Consider the following 13,670-nt stretch of genomic DNA (forward strand, 5'->3'; position numbering starts at 1 on the left):
ATATTTTATATTTTAATGTATATTTTATTTTAATAACTGATTTTAGTATATATTTAACATAATTATTATTAGTATAAATATCTTACTCAACTGCTCTTAATTTATTTCTAGATAGTTTTTCTCCTAGATAACTTCATCAGGTTTAAATCCCAGCAATAAGTGGGTTGTACTTGAAGAATCTTCACTAATGTATGTAAGTGTGTGTATGTATGACTAAATAAAAAAAATATTCAAACTAACTTGAATTAGTTAAGTAATTACTTAATAATTTATTTATTTATTTATTTACATGTCAAGAGTTTAAATTGGTAGTTTATTTTTTCTTTTTTTTTTTTGGAAAAACCTTCGTCACATATTCACATGAATATCCAAGAACATCATAATGGCTTCAAAGCAATGAAACGTGAGAAAAGAATAATAATCACACATTTCTTTTTAATTGATATCAAAATTGAAGAAGACGATTAAGTCTTTTTCCATGGACACGTAAACCTCAAAGGTGTTAGTTGTGCATATCTACCACATATATATAACATCAGAAATTGAAAGTGGACAAAATATAAAAATATATATATAAAAAATACAACGGCAAGATAATTTTTATTTTATAGAAAAAATAACGTGTCACTTTATTTTAAATATTAATTATGGAATACATATTATAATAAGCAACTGTTTTAGTGTTGATACAAATTGTTTCGATCACATGCTACACATTGAAAGGGAGACCACGTCTAAAGCTTTTAAGTTTGCTTGATATAAATGTTTCCGCCACCTGAAACTTTTTTATTTTTACCTAAGAGGATCCATCATCTACTATGGAGGGTCAAATCATAATGATAATTATATTTCTTCAAAGTAATGATTAACAACTAAGAAAGCAATGACAAGAAAACCTAAGAAAGCAATAGTCAATTCGAATAGTCATCATCAAAGCTTAATTAACATCCATGCACCATTAAAAAAATTTCTTACCAATTAAAAAAAAAAGTACTTCCATCACATGAACTAAAACTAAATATTTATGCCCCGTGCAAGAAGTACCATATATCATTAAAAGGGAGTTTCTGTAGGGCGGGAAAGAATAAAGTGCGAGAACATAAGATGAAAAAATACCACATTCAATTCAAAATCTTGAAGTGTCAAATTAATGAGTCTCTTATATTATAAACTCTTCACTCTTTCTTATTTTTTTTGATGTGGGACTAACTTCATACACTTCTCACACTTGCAACATTAACAGCTTTTTCGATCTAGACCCAAAAAAAAAAAAAACAAAAACAAAAGGAAATCAAAAACTAAAATAAAGATTATTAAATGTATGAGCCTTCTCTTTAATGTCGTCCTTTTTGCTTTTAAACCAAGAGTCTCTTTAGGCGAACCAAAATTCTAGTATGAGGAGGGCAAGTTATTATAGTTAATTTTATTTTTTAAAAAGGTTAAAACATTTTATTTTTAATATAATTAACTTATTAATATTTATAAAATTATTGATTGAAAAATAGATAAATTTACATATACTAAAACTATGCTAAATAATTAAAATAAATTTAAAAATATGTAACTGAGTACTGATGATGAGTCAATATCAGCTATTTTTTTTATAAAATTTTATTTTTAAAACTGTTAAGTGTCTAGTATTTTTTTTCTTTGTTTACTTTATATTTGAATTAATACTAATTAATTTTGTATTTTTTACATTAAAAAAGTTTATCAATAATATTCTAAAGATGCAAATAAAACTAACCAAACAAGCACAATAGTATAGCTAGGTTTCTCACATCCTTCTTTTTAATGATACAAAAACTAATTTAAAGATAATTCACGAGATATAACATAAAAATAATCTTGAAAATAATTACAAGATAGAAACAATTTCAAAATATCTGTTTCTATTAATTCCTTCTTTTCTCCAAAACAAATTCTGTCCACACTGTTGTTCTTCAAGGTGGACAATAATTAAAAAGCTACCTAATATAACAAGACACGTGGCTTGATATATATGTTACTATTGTTTTAAATTTTAAACATGGTTATCCCAAAAAAATGGAAGTTGGTAAAATGTCAAAACATTGATGGTCATGTATTGTAGTATTTCCATGAAGTCAACTAAACATGAAAATCAATTAATGATGAAGACTCCGTGGCAATTCACTACGTAGTTTCAAAGTCATCAAATAACAAAAGTTGATTTGTTTTCACATTTTTATATTTTTTGTTTTTTTTTTTCCAAGAAACAGAGAGAGTCTATTTCACATGCTACTATTCTTGTTGAAAAAGGGTGTGAGTGTGTGACAATTAAGCTGCTATTTCGGTTGGTTGCTTGTTATGAATTAAATGATGCCTCAACTTTGTGCCACCAAATAAATTAGAGACTCTCCTAATTAATATGGTCAAATCTTAAATTTGTGGTAACTTTTGCAATTCGCAAGTTATAATGAAAAGGTAAATAATTAATTCTTCTACTAAAACAACAGCGAAAGCAACTCACACCCTAATTTATCATATTCAAAATCAAAACCTTAGATACTTGCAGCATTACAGAATTTAAAAAAGAAATAATTAAAGGATTTAGTTAATAAATATCTTAAAAATTTTAAGGTTTTTTTTTATATTTTAAATATATTAGTATTAAAAATATAAAAAGGTTATTATTTTAAATGTCCTTAACAAATACACTCAAAACATTTGTTAATTATTCCCTTTATTACAATCAAAGTCTCGTTCTGATGCGAAATTGTGGTAGATTCTCTAGAGGTGTTTTAGTTTATTATTGATTAGAGGAAGAATTCATTATGAGGAGGGCATTGGGGTCTAAATGTTAATTTTAAATAAGGGCGTTTGCAAGGTTATGACAATATAAAGACATGGAGTTCAGATCTTATGTACGAGGTTTTAAATTTAAACTATATTATCATCAATATATATATAAAAAGAGTTGAAAGTTGAAATAATTTTCCAAAGACATTGAGTATTGACTATTGGGTATTGACCAACATAGCCTGGGTATTTTCCGTTTTTTGTTTTTGGAAAACCAACAATAAATAGGCCCACGAATCATGGGTATCTAAATTATCCAATACCAAGAAAATGTGTGGGCCAAGGCTTGGTGTAGTGGCAATATTTAACATATGCAGCAGGTTTCATGGAAGTCCAATACTCTGAAACAATAAACTCTGAACTACTTGGGATTATTGGATTGGCCGTTGTCTCCCAACCAGTAAACTTATCTATACAAGAATGCATGACCCGCAACTGAAGCATGGATGAGATCATAGATTTGACTGCCTTTTAAAGAGCTGCACCAAGTTCAAATTCAAGCTAAGACTCAGATAAGATTTAATAACCTTTAGTGTGTGAATTGTGTATTTATTAATAAATTTGAGCACGTTGGCAACTCGCGCATCACAGCACAATCGAATTTGACATGATTTACAGTTGAAACCTCAATGTCTTCAGTTGGATTCTTAATTTGGAGAGCACGGCTCCAAGAAATATAAATCAGAAGAACCCAGGGGGGATCATATGAAAAACTCATACAAATGATAACACCCTAAATCTACAAATATAAGCTCATGAAGTTCACATCGTATTCATAGACAAAAAATGTCAAGCAGTTCCGTGAACACGAACGTGATACGGTGGTCCCCGGCAGAAAATTGGCTCGGATGGTGAGGTGGCCTTTGCACGAGCACGTAGAATGTCGCTTGGATTATCAATCACTGCTGCGGCTAATAGTGTGTACTCTCCCGGGACAAGAAAATGCAAGCAGAAAGAATGTTTGATTTGTTGAAGCGGGGGAATTTCCACACTGATGTCACTTAGAACACCTGAAAAACATTGATTATAGCAAGAACATAATAGTGTTAGAAAAGTTTACAAATGCATGCCAATTGCAGAAAGTGGAAAGCAATTATTATGGACATTACCCGTCCATAAAACAGTTGCTTTGGTTCCATCGACACAATTCTCCCCAGCTACATCTCTGCATGTAATATTGAAATTGATTTTGATCATATCCTTTGTATTATTACGAACCAGAACCTCCATTGGCGTCATTTCATGTGCAATGACTGAACCTCTGGAAGCAGAAGATTCGACGATATTAGATTCTTTATCAGAATCAGGTTTTTCTGATTCAACATCATGTCCAGTGAGCCTGAACATGAAAGTCAGTGGATCTGGCAGCAGGACATCCATGATTGATGTCTGCAATGCCGCCTGGATCGCGTCCTTGGTATTCAACTCGCCAGAGCTATTGCGTCCCGAATGCCACCGAACCTTGATCCTGGAGATAAGGCTCTTGATACAAGCATTGAGCTCGGCTTTTGTGTTCTTTTGAGAGAAGGGTGTGCTTCTGCCATCTGCCTGATTGTCCCTCATGAAAAAGGAATCATCAAGAACAGGTAATTTGAAATGCTTGAGTGGCACTAGAACCCTTGCCGAGCAATCCCTATCGATTCTTGTCTTAGGATAGCTGTGTTCAGCAGCATCCTGATCAGCAGAATGATTTCCCTCGTTGCTAGATTTGTCTAGTTTGATGGAGACATTGATTTCAAACGCAATGTCAGTTGGATTAGATAACTCGAGTTCGAGAAATCTCAGTCCCCAACTTCCTCTGGAAGGATTTATCTTCACCAATTTGTCCATGTTTGTTGTAGAGTCAAAATGTCCTGTGGAATCTAGATCATCAACCTTGGGAAGATTTTCACCGACATGGGCAGGAAATTCCATTGAAAGAAGCTGAGCCTTTACAAAAGACAAACCCTGCAAAACACAAATCTGCAGGGGAACAACAAGGCGTCTGCCAGGGGGCACAGTAGATGTATTTGGTGGAGTATCTCCAGTGGTTTGAAGTGGTCCTGAAACAAAAATGGAAAGAGTATTATTATCATTCTCCTATAAAGAATGCCAATCTGCCACATGCTGGAAGATCCACAGTGAACCTTATTTTATCCACATATATGGACTGCCCATGATGGAATAATATACAAGAGAACACCGATGTAACCTAAGTAGCACATGTACTGACATGGACCCTTGACACAACATGGACAGAGACACTAACTCTTCTAATAGCAGAATACAAACACCCATTTGTATATTAAAAATTGTTCAAGACGTCTATATATTCAAAATTTACAAGCATCAAGGTGCAAATATTTACCACTTTGTAAGCTCCTCACATGGGACATATGATTAGTACTTTAAATAAAAAAATATGGGATATTAATACTTAATATTGGATGCATGTCTGATGTGTGTCATATTCTGTCTGTGACTTTCACACTCTGACGTGTAATGGACCAGCCACGCACCAATAAGTTGGCATCTCTGGAGGAGAGGAAGACAAGGGGAAATTGAAAAAGGGAAAATGACAATGATTCAAATGTTGAGGTCCACTAATATAACGTTTCATCTTAGCATGTTCTGATGCAACTACTACAGACTGATTAGTCTCATGTTTTGGATCGAAATAAAGGTACAAAGAAATGGGAGCAGACAGTATAAATTGCAAAACTAAAGCCTACATGGCTACATTGAGAATATCTATGCATATTTGAAAATATATAACTCTAAAAGGGCCATTAACACCACCAAAAAGGAGGTAAAAGATAAATTGATGAAGAAAGCAAGAAACAATCAGAATCTGTGTTTTTAAAGTGGTACCAGCATAGTGGATCATAAGTGATGGACTGCTTCCATCTTTGATGTGCCTCACATTGCTTCCAGAGACAGCCTTCCCAGCACCAGCATCAACATCCACTGATCCAACCTGCCAGGCTCGCAAGGTCACACGAATTGTCACTTCAGCACCAGGCTTTAGAGGGAGGCAAGATTTTAAAGTCTCACTAGAATATGAAATCACAGAATCTTGATTTTTCCCTGACAGTGAAATATGCGCCTGCTCAATTGCAACTGTGCCTGCATTAGCCAGACTTATCCATATATCACGAATTTCACCTTCATATAAAATGATGGCACCATCACCTCCAACAACACGTGATATCAGCAACGGAAGTGGTGGAACTACAGAAATATTTGGAACTGTTACATTCTTCAACTTTGGAGATCCACAAGATCGGAAAGGGTCAGAAAGGACAAGCCCTTGGGTGGCCCCAAGAAGCAGATTGTCAACCTCTTTAAAAAGATGCTCAGTAATAACACCAAAACAATGAACAATGCACCCAGGAATTGTAACCGGCCCCACTGATGTTGGAATGCCTGATAAGGTGATCACTTTCGATGAATTTGGCAAGAGTTTTACACTCATGGGAAAAGCATCCAAGTTTCCTGAATGAACAGATAGGTATATGCTATCAACCCTTAAATCAAAGCCACATGGGTTTGCCAATTCCACCATGACCTGGATAGGTTCTCCAACAACCCAGATAAGTTCTTGCTTCTTGACATTGATTGGATCTCCTTTACTGAAGGGTGTATAAATGAATGGACCTGAAGGAGCAGAACCTGCCCACCAGTCTGGTCTAGATGGATTCCGTTTTACAATGTCCATTTGTATCGGGAGGAGCGGAAAAGAATGCAACCTGAAAACAATTAGTAATCAAACTGTTACCCTTTGTCCATTTGTATTGAATAGTCATGATGTAAATTGTCGAACTGGAAATTAAATCTTTAACAGAGTAAACACCTTATAAAAGGTAAAGCAGGATCAGCACATCGTGTCCCTGGTGGCAGCCTATCTGCTGAATTTGAAAGGGCATTTGCAAGGCCATTTTGACCAGCAGGAGTTATTAGAGGATAGTAGTGTCTGAGAAGTCGGGCTGCAGCACTCCATGCTGTAAGAGGATCTCCAGCACGAACTGCAGAGAGCAGAATTTCTCTCAGCACAACCATCTGGAGGGTACTCCATTGAGACTCGAATAATGAAACTGCTGATTGGTGATAAGTTTTCCCACCATCTCCGTTTCCCTTCTGTGAATAATTAATGGTATGAATTACATTAAAAATGAATTATTTTATTAAGAAAAAACTCTTCAATCTATCAATGTCGTTTTGAGTCTCTAATTTCAGTCAAAGCTCTCATGTTAGATTTTTCACCTTCAATAATTTATATGATGTACTTAAAATTCAAAACAAGATGCCGGGAAGGTTCAGGGAGTGCACACATGATGTGTAAAAGTAAGAAAATTCAAGTTTCAAATCAAAATGTATCCATCCAAGGCATAACATGATCATATATCTTTTTAAAAAAGCAAGGCCTGTGTGACTAGGCAGTTCAATATTCAAAAGAGATGTGGTGCATAGATAGCTCAGTGTTGTAAACTCACATTTTTCTGAGAATGATCTGATATTGAGGATCTACTTTGAACATGATACGCTTTTGTTGTCATTGCCAAAACTTGCATAGCACTAATTGCAGCCAATCGATTTTCTTGCTGAAGATATAACTGAGCAACCTGCCTAGAAAAGAAAGCAGCTTTTCTCTGGTACCCAAGATTACCATACAAACGAGCAATTTCAATATATAATACAAGTCTATCACTTGCATCAATTAAAGATTTAGCACCATCGGCAGCAGTGGTCAACAACTCAACCACCTCCTTGGCCAACTCTCTCCTGCAGATTGAGAGAATACAGATCGCTGTTTTAGAAAGAATAAAACAATGGAAATACATTGATTAAAGCAGTACCACACTACAAGTTCCTCAAACAATTTCCAACACAAAGCAAAGATATATTAACTGTTTTAACTAATCAGATATAAATTTACGAAGTACTAACAGAAAGGTTGATCTAACTTCTGAAAGTCAAAAATCAAAATTCCCAAGGACTTGGAAACAATACATATTTTTTATTGAAGAATACCAAGGTTAATTAATTTTACATTCATAATGCACCGACAAAGCACCTCCTACAAAAAAATAAAAATAAACCAAGATGGCACATCCATCACATAGTAAAACAACAGTACCACCTACCTGCAAAGGAACCTTGCTAATTTCAAAGTAGCTTCAAGTTCAAAAGTTATGGGAGAAACTCTGCAGCAGAGAAAAAAATAATTAAAAAAACATGTTTAGGGGAAAGTTGACTCATGGAATGTGTTAGAGAGATCAGTTAATTAAAGAGTTATTATTCAAAGTGGTCCCTGAGCAGTCGATCCTTTCCCTGAACTTAAAATTGTCCCAAAGTTGCCCCTCAACTTAACAATGGTCGTCCTTGAGATACTTTTTGGTGATGAAATAATGACGTGGTTGGACGAAGGCCACGCTATACTGGTAAAACATCGCCATTTCGTTTTTGGCGCCCAAATAGAACATGAACAACGTCCTTTTGGGTATTTTGAGGGGTTTTAACTCCAACATGTTAAAACCCTTCAAAATATCCTAAACGATGTCGTTTATGTTCTATTTGGGCGCCAAAAATGAAACGATGACGTTTTATCAGTCCAGCGTGACTTCCAATGTGGCCTCCATCCAACCACGTCATCATTCCGTCATTGGAAAGTATCTCAGGGACAACCACTGTTAAGTTGAGGGACAAATTTGGGGCAATTTTAAGTTCAGGGACTACTTTGAGTATTAACTCGTTAATTAAAACTCATAGAATGTGTTAAAGAGATCAGATAATTAAAACTCACAGCAGAAGTTTTACCGTTGAGTATTATCTTGTGACTTCTTGTAATTCAAGATGACACTATTATAACGATATCTAACTTCCTCCTCAACCACTGAATCTTTCTGGCCCATACGGTCAATCTGATTCAACAAAATTAAGTGAAATAAATAGTGATTTTAAACTAGAAATAGTCAGATGAACAAATTTCATTACAATCATGGTCATCATATCTATATTCCTATCTCATGCATTGCCACTACATCTCATTTCATAGCAACAGGTTATTAAAGTAGGCATATAAACAATAAGATATTGCCATAGTGCATCCTCTTAATCAGTCAATCTGATTTCAAATTACAACATTAATCATCAAATGATAAGTGTTGAAAAACCATTAACATGCAATCAGAGATACAATACACAAAGCTCAAAATACAAAGCATACCAGAAGAATACCCCAACAATCTAATAAAATCATATCACCTGGTGTAGAAGCAATATGAATGAAGTTAAAAGTTCTTTATACTTTAGCAAGATGCATAAGACTTACACAACCTAAAATCAATACTTCTTTACCAGAACCTTTATATAATTTTCAACATCTAGTTAAATCAACTTTGCTCTATTAATGGCATTTTATGTTCTTGGATCAACTATAAAACATAAAGGGTGAAGTTGGAAAATAAATTATTAAGGGCGCATTTGGTTTATGTTTTCATTTCATTTTCAATGTTTTCTGTCTTTAGAATTTTGTAAAGGTAAAAGAAAAAACAGGATGTGAAAACAGAAAACAAAAAATTTTCACAAAATTTCCCATTAAAAGTGATAGATAAAGGGAACTGGAAATAGTAATAAATTTCAACTCAAATCTTCCCCACCACTTGGAATTTCTCAAGAATGGAACATGAAAAGAAAACAAAGAAAGAAGACAAAATACCAGCAAGGCACAAACGCTACCCTCCAATGCTCCAGCATACCAGAAGTAATCCCCAGTCAACCTACAAAGTTCCAATGCCGTAGAATAATGAGCATTAGCATCAACTGGGGATCCAGCCAGCAAGCAGTAGTCACCGATTGTCTTCTGTGCACGTCCAAGTCTCCGCTTTTTGGCCTTGATAACCTGTGTTTCCACAAATTACTAAAGATCAATCAAACTGAACTACAAAACAAGTAGAGAGGGAAAAGAAAGGGAAAAGTGTCCACTATCAAATATAAATAACACCACTAAAAATGGCCAAAAATACAAAATCAGGACACCTAAACATGGACCTCCTCTGAGCTGAGACCGGCTTGAGAATCCAGTGGTGTCTTGAGAATGGTTCCAGAAGACTCCGCCTGTAGCACCCATTTCTCAAATTCCATAAGCAGTGATGCTGCTATTTCCTGCATCATAGTGTGGAGGTGAAACTCCAATGTTGGACGATCCGCAGGTGGAAACAACCTCAAATTCCCCCCTTGCCTTCCTCCTTCCTCAAGCTACAACCACATAACACAACAGAAACAACACATAAGATTCTTTCTAGATCCATATTTCTCCGTTACATTGCTAACAATAATCAATAGATAAACAAATACACTACTCCTTTTATCCATTTCTCACTAAATCGCAAACAAGATAATAAATAATTGAACAAATAAATAAAGTGCATGCTATGGTAAAAAGAGGAAGATTCACTCTCATAGATAGCTATGTAGGAGAATGTGCCATTTTATTTTTATTAGTTTTTTAAAAATAAATTTATACACTCCTCTTCATTCTCTTCACTCAAAAACCTCTTCATCATAGAATATTATCCAATAACAGTCGTAGATCAAGAACTTACTTCTCAAATCTTAAAAACTTTCCAAAACTGAAAAAATTCAGCAAGGAATCAATCCTAGTGGATTATAGCAACAAATGTAACTGTGTCACTTGCGCTATGTAATACTAACAAATCAAAACGGTGAATTGATACCAATAACAAAAACATTTCCAAAACTAAACAATTCATCAGGACTTAATCCCTCAAAATTGAACATATTAAGGCAGTAAGGCAGTTTTATGTTTTAACGCTTAGAAAAACAGAATCAGAAGCAGTTCATTTGATGCTAAATCTTTGGAAAGACTAAAAAATCTCATTGGATCATGGTGGCAAGTAAGTTCAGCTAGAAGTAGAAGCACACTGGAGAATCAAATGAGAGAAGGAAAGAGACTTACCTGGGAATCGTTGGGGCAGAAGGCGAAGCAACGATGCACAAGGGAAGAAGAGTAGGACCTACAGGAAGCGTTGAATTGATCAATGACTGAGTCGAGATCAGGGGAGGAAGGGCAATGGCAGAGTCCGACGACGGCGAGGGTCTTGCGGTGTGACTGAAAGTCCTCCCACGGAGACGGAGAGTTGCCGCCGAGAACGAATTTGAAGCGAATGAAACCGGAGTCCCATGGCTGGTTAGCGAAGGGGGATTTCTGGTGCTCGGTGTAGAAGGATCTGATTGCGGAGAGAGGGATCGTGTGGAGTGGCAGGAGCATGGAATAATAGTCGCGCAGGGAGTTAGGGGGGACCGGACCGATGGGGAGAACCGCCACCTGGATCATGGCGGAGCCCTCGATGCTCACTTCCGGTTCCATTACCACCGCACCGCACGGGATCTTCCGGTTGGTTTTGTTTGGTTAGGTTACTTTAGTTCTCCTCTGCTTCCTGTTTATTCTTTCTCAATTTCTTTCCGCATTCACATTCACAATTTCAGAATTTCTAACCAATTTGTCTCTCAGTACAATTACCATAATATATTTGGGTAAACTACCAAAATGCACCCTGAATTATTTTGTAGGGGACAATAATATTCTCAAATTATTTAACAATAAAAATAATTTTTAAATTATTTTAAAACCACACAAACTTAAACTTTCTAAGTTAATAAAAAAAGAGTGATGCAATAAATTAAATTTTTGTGTGACAAATAAAATTGACATTAGCAAGTGAGTTTGAGACTTTGAATACGTATTTCTATTAATGGACCAAATTTCTAAATATAAATCAATATTTTTGACATATTTTTAAATTATTTAAAAATATTTTTATTAATAAAAAATTTAAAGACATTTTTATTAAAAAATATTTAATAATTAAACAATTTNCTAAATCAATGTACACGTATTTTTTTCTTTTTGGTACGCGTTTTTGTCATTTCTTCTTTTTTTTTTCTTTCTTTTTTTTTTCTTTTGTTGTTGTCACCATTATGACTATTATTTTTTCCTCCTATTTAATTTTTTTTATTATTATCATTATCTTTTTTCTTGTTTATTAAATATCATACAATTAGTTTAACAATAATAAAAATATATCATTTAATTGTAGATAATATATAATTTTTTTATAAATGACATTTTTTGTGAATAACGCCAAAAATTTTAATAAATGACACAAAAAAATTTTAAAGGACTACACAAGTCTAAAACTAACTCACTCAATTAACAAATACATTTAAATGTATTTTATATTTAAAAGACACTAAATTATTACAAATGACACACAAATAACTAAACTTATTATATATTAATTCAATATTATACAATCAATTTAATAATAACAAAAACACATCATTTACATAAAAAATTTTGGTAAATGACATAAAAAAAATTTTAAAAAATCATAAATCCAAAACCTAAACTCAGCCAACCAATGAAATACATTCAAATGTATTTTAGAACAAAAAATACATTAATTTGTTGCAAATAACACAAGAATGACTAGACCTCTTATATATAGTTCAATACCGTTCAATTAGTTCAATAATAAACAAAAAGTACATCATATAGTTAAAAATAGCACGGTTAAAAGATTTTTGTGTCAAAGTTAAGAAATTTCAATGTCAAAATTAAGAAAATTCTCCGGTCACAGTTAAAATATTTCGATAGTATTTTCCTGATAAATTATGCACAATTCAAAATTCTTTCGCTTCCTCCTTTAACATCATCATCATTATCATTATCATCTTCTTTTTCTTTTTTCACATTCTCATAATTCTTGTTTCACCCTCTTAATAAGAATCTATATCATGGTTAAGAAATTTCGACGTCAAAATTTAAAAAATTTCCTGTGTCATAGTTAAAAAGTTTCAGTGATATTTATTCTAATAAATTTTAATTTGTAGGGTTCAAAACTCTCTCTCCTCCTTTTCTTCGTCACCATCTTCTTCTTTTTCTTTTCCATCTTTTTCTTCTTATTTTATCTTCTTATTTGATTCTCTTAACAAAAATTAAAATATGAAAAAATTAAACAAAATAAATAAAAAATAATATAATAACTATTTGGAGAAGGAAAAAGAAGAGAAGAAATAAAAAAACGCAACAACAAGCAATACTAATTAAAGAACAACAATGAGGAAGAAACATGTAAAAAAAAAAAGAAAGACGTAAAAAAGAAGAAATGCGTGATTCACGTGCAGATTCTGTGAGTAGTTTTGTTCGATTTGGGCTAATATAATTGGATTTGGTTGATAAAAATACCTGAATGTATAGTGAACCCATCTTATCAGTGCTTAAAATAATTCAGGTGCATTTTTTATAATTTATCTACTATTTTTTATTTTCTAAACGACTTGTTTATAGACAAAGTTTTTTATTATTTTACAAACAAACCACTAAAAATGTATCTGAATTATCTTGACACTGACAAAAATGTCTCTTAATTTTATTATTAACTAAAATATTCTCAAATTATTTAAAAATATGATAAAAATTTACACTCGTGAACTAAGGTATTCTACGCTAATAAAAAAGAGTGATGCGATAAAGAGAGTTTCTTATGTGGCAAGTGAACCGCGTTATTCTTTTTCTTTAACAGAATAAATCTCTGATCACGTGATGAATATTTTTTGATAGATTTTTAAAATATTTGAGAGTATTTTTGTCTAAAAATATTATTTGTACACTAAAAATAGTCATCAATATTTTTATATAAATAAATGTGTAATTTAATTTATTTTAATATGTATTTATATTTTAATATATATTTTATACTAGTGATTGATTTTAATATACACATAATATAATCTAATTTTGTCTATAACAAAATTAAGAGACATTTTTATCAACATCAAAATAATTT

General features: G+C 33.0%; 1 protein-coding gene across 1 annotated transcript; it reads right to left on the reverse strand.

Moving 5' to 3' along the window:
• Positions 1 to 3,368: 3,368 nt before the first annotated feature.
• Positions 3,369 to 11,323, reverse strand: LOC107495424 (trafficking protein particle complex II-specific subunit 120 homolog). Its single transcript, XM_016116571.3, has 10 exons — positions 10,778 to 11,323; positions 9,850 to 10,056; positions 9,518 to 9,700; positions 8,617 to 8,720; positions 7,944 to 8,003; positions 7,293 to 7,581; positions 6,653 to 6,936; positions 5,671 to 6,548; positions 3,930 to 4,862; positions 3,369 to 3,830 (listed from the first exon to the last, which is right to left on the reverse strand). Exons 1-10 carry the CDS (start codon positions 11,186 to 11,188, stop codon positions 3,610 to 3,612), a joined length of 3,570 nt encoding a protein of 1,189 aa, XP_015972057.1. The 5' UTR covers positions 11,189 to 11,323; the 3' UTR covers positions 3,369 to 3,609.
• Positions 11,324 to 13,670: the final 2,347 nt, after the last annotated feature.

This window comes from Arachis duranensis, chromosome 6 (assembly GCF_000817695.3).
Source record: "Arachis duranensis cultivar V14167 chromosome 6, aradu.V14167.gnm2.J7QH, whole genome shotgun sequence".
Classification (NCBI taxonomy): Eukaryota; Viridiplantae; Streptophyta; class Magnoliopsida; order Fabales; family Fabaceae; genus Arachis; species Arachis duranensis.

Excerpts from the sequence above, each read along its gene's own strand:
- LOC107495424 (XM_016116571.3), bottom strand. The coding sequence starts at position 11,188 with ATGGAACCGGAAGTGAGCATCGAGGGCTCCGCCATGATCCAGGTGGCG. Across the intron at positions 10,057-10,777 it reads TCTGCCCCAACGATTCCCAG|CTTGAGGAAGGAGGAAGGCA; the intron begins GTAAGTCTCTTT and ends ATGTGGTTGTAG. Across the intron at positions 3,831-3,929 it reads AGCAACTGTTTTATGGACGG|GTGTTCTAAGTGACATCAGT; the intron begins GTAATGTCCATA and ends AATGTTTTTCAG.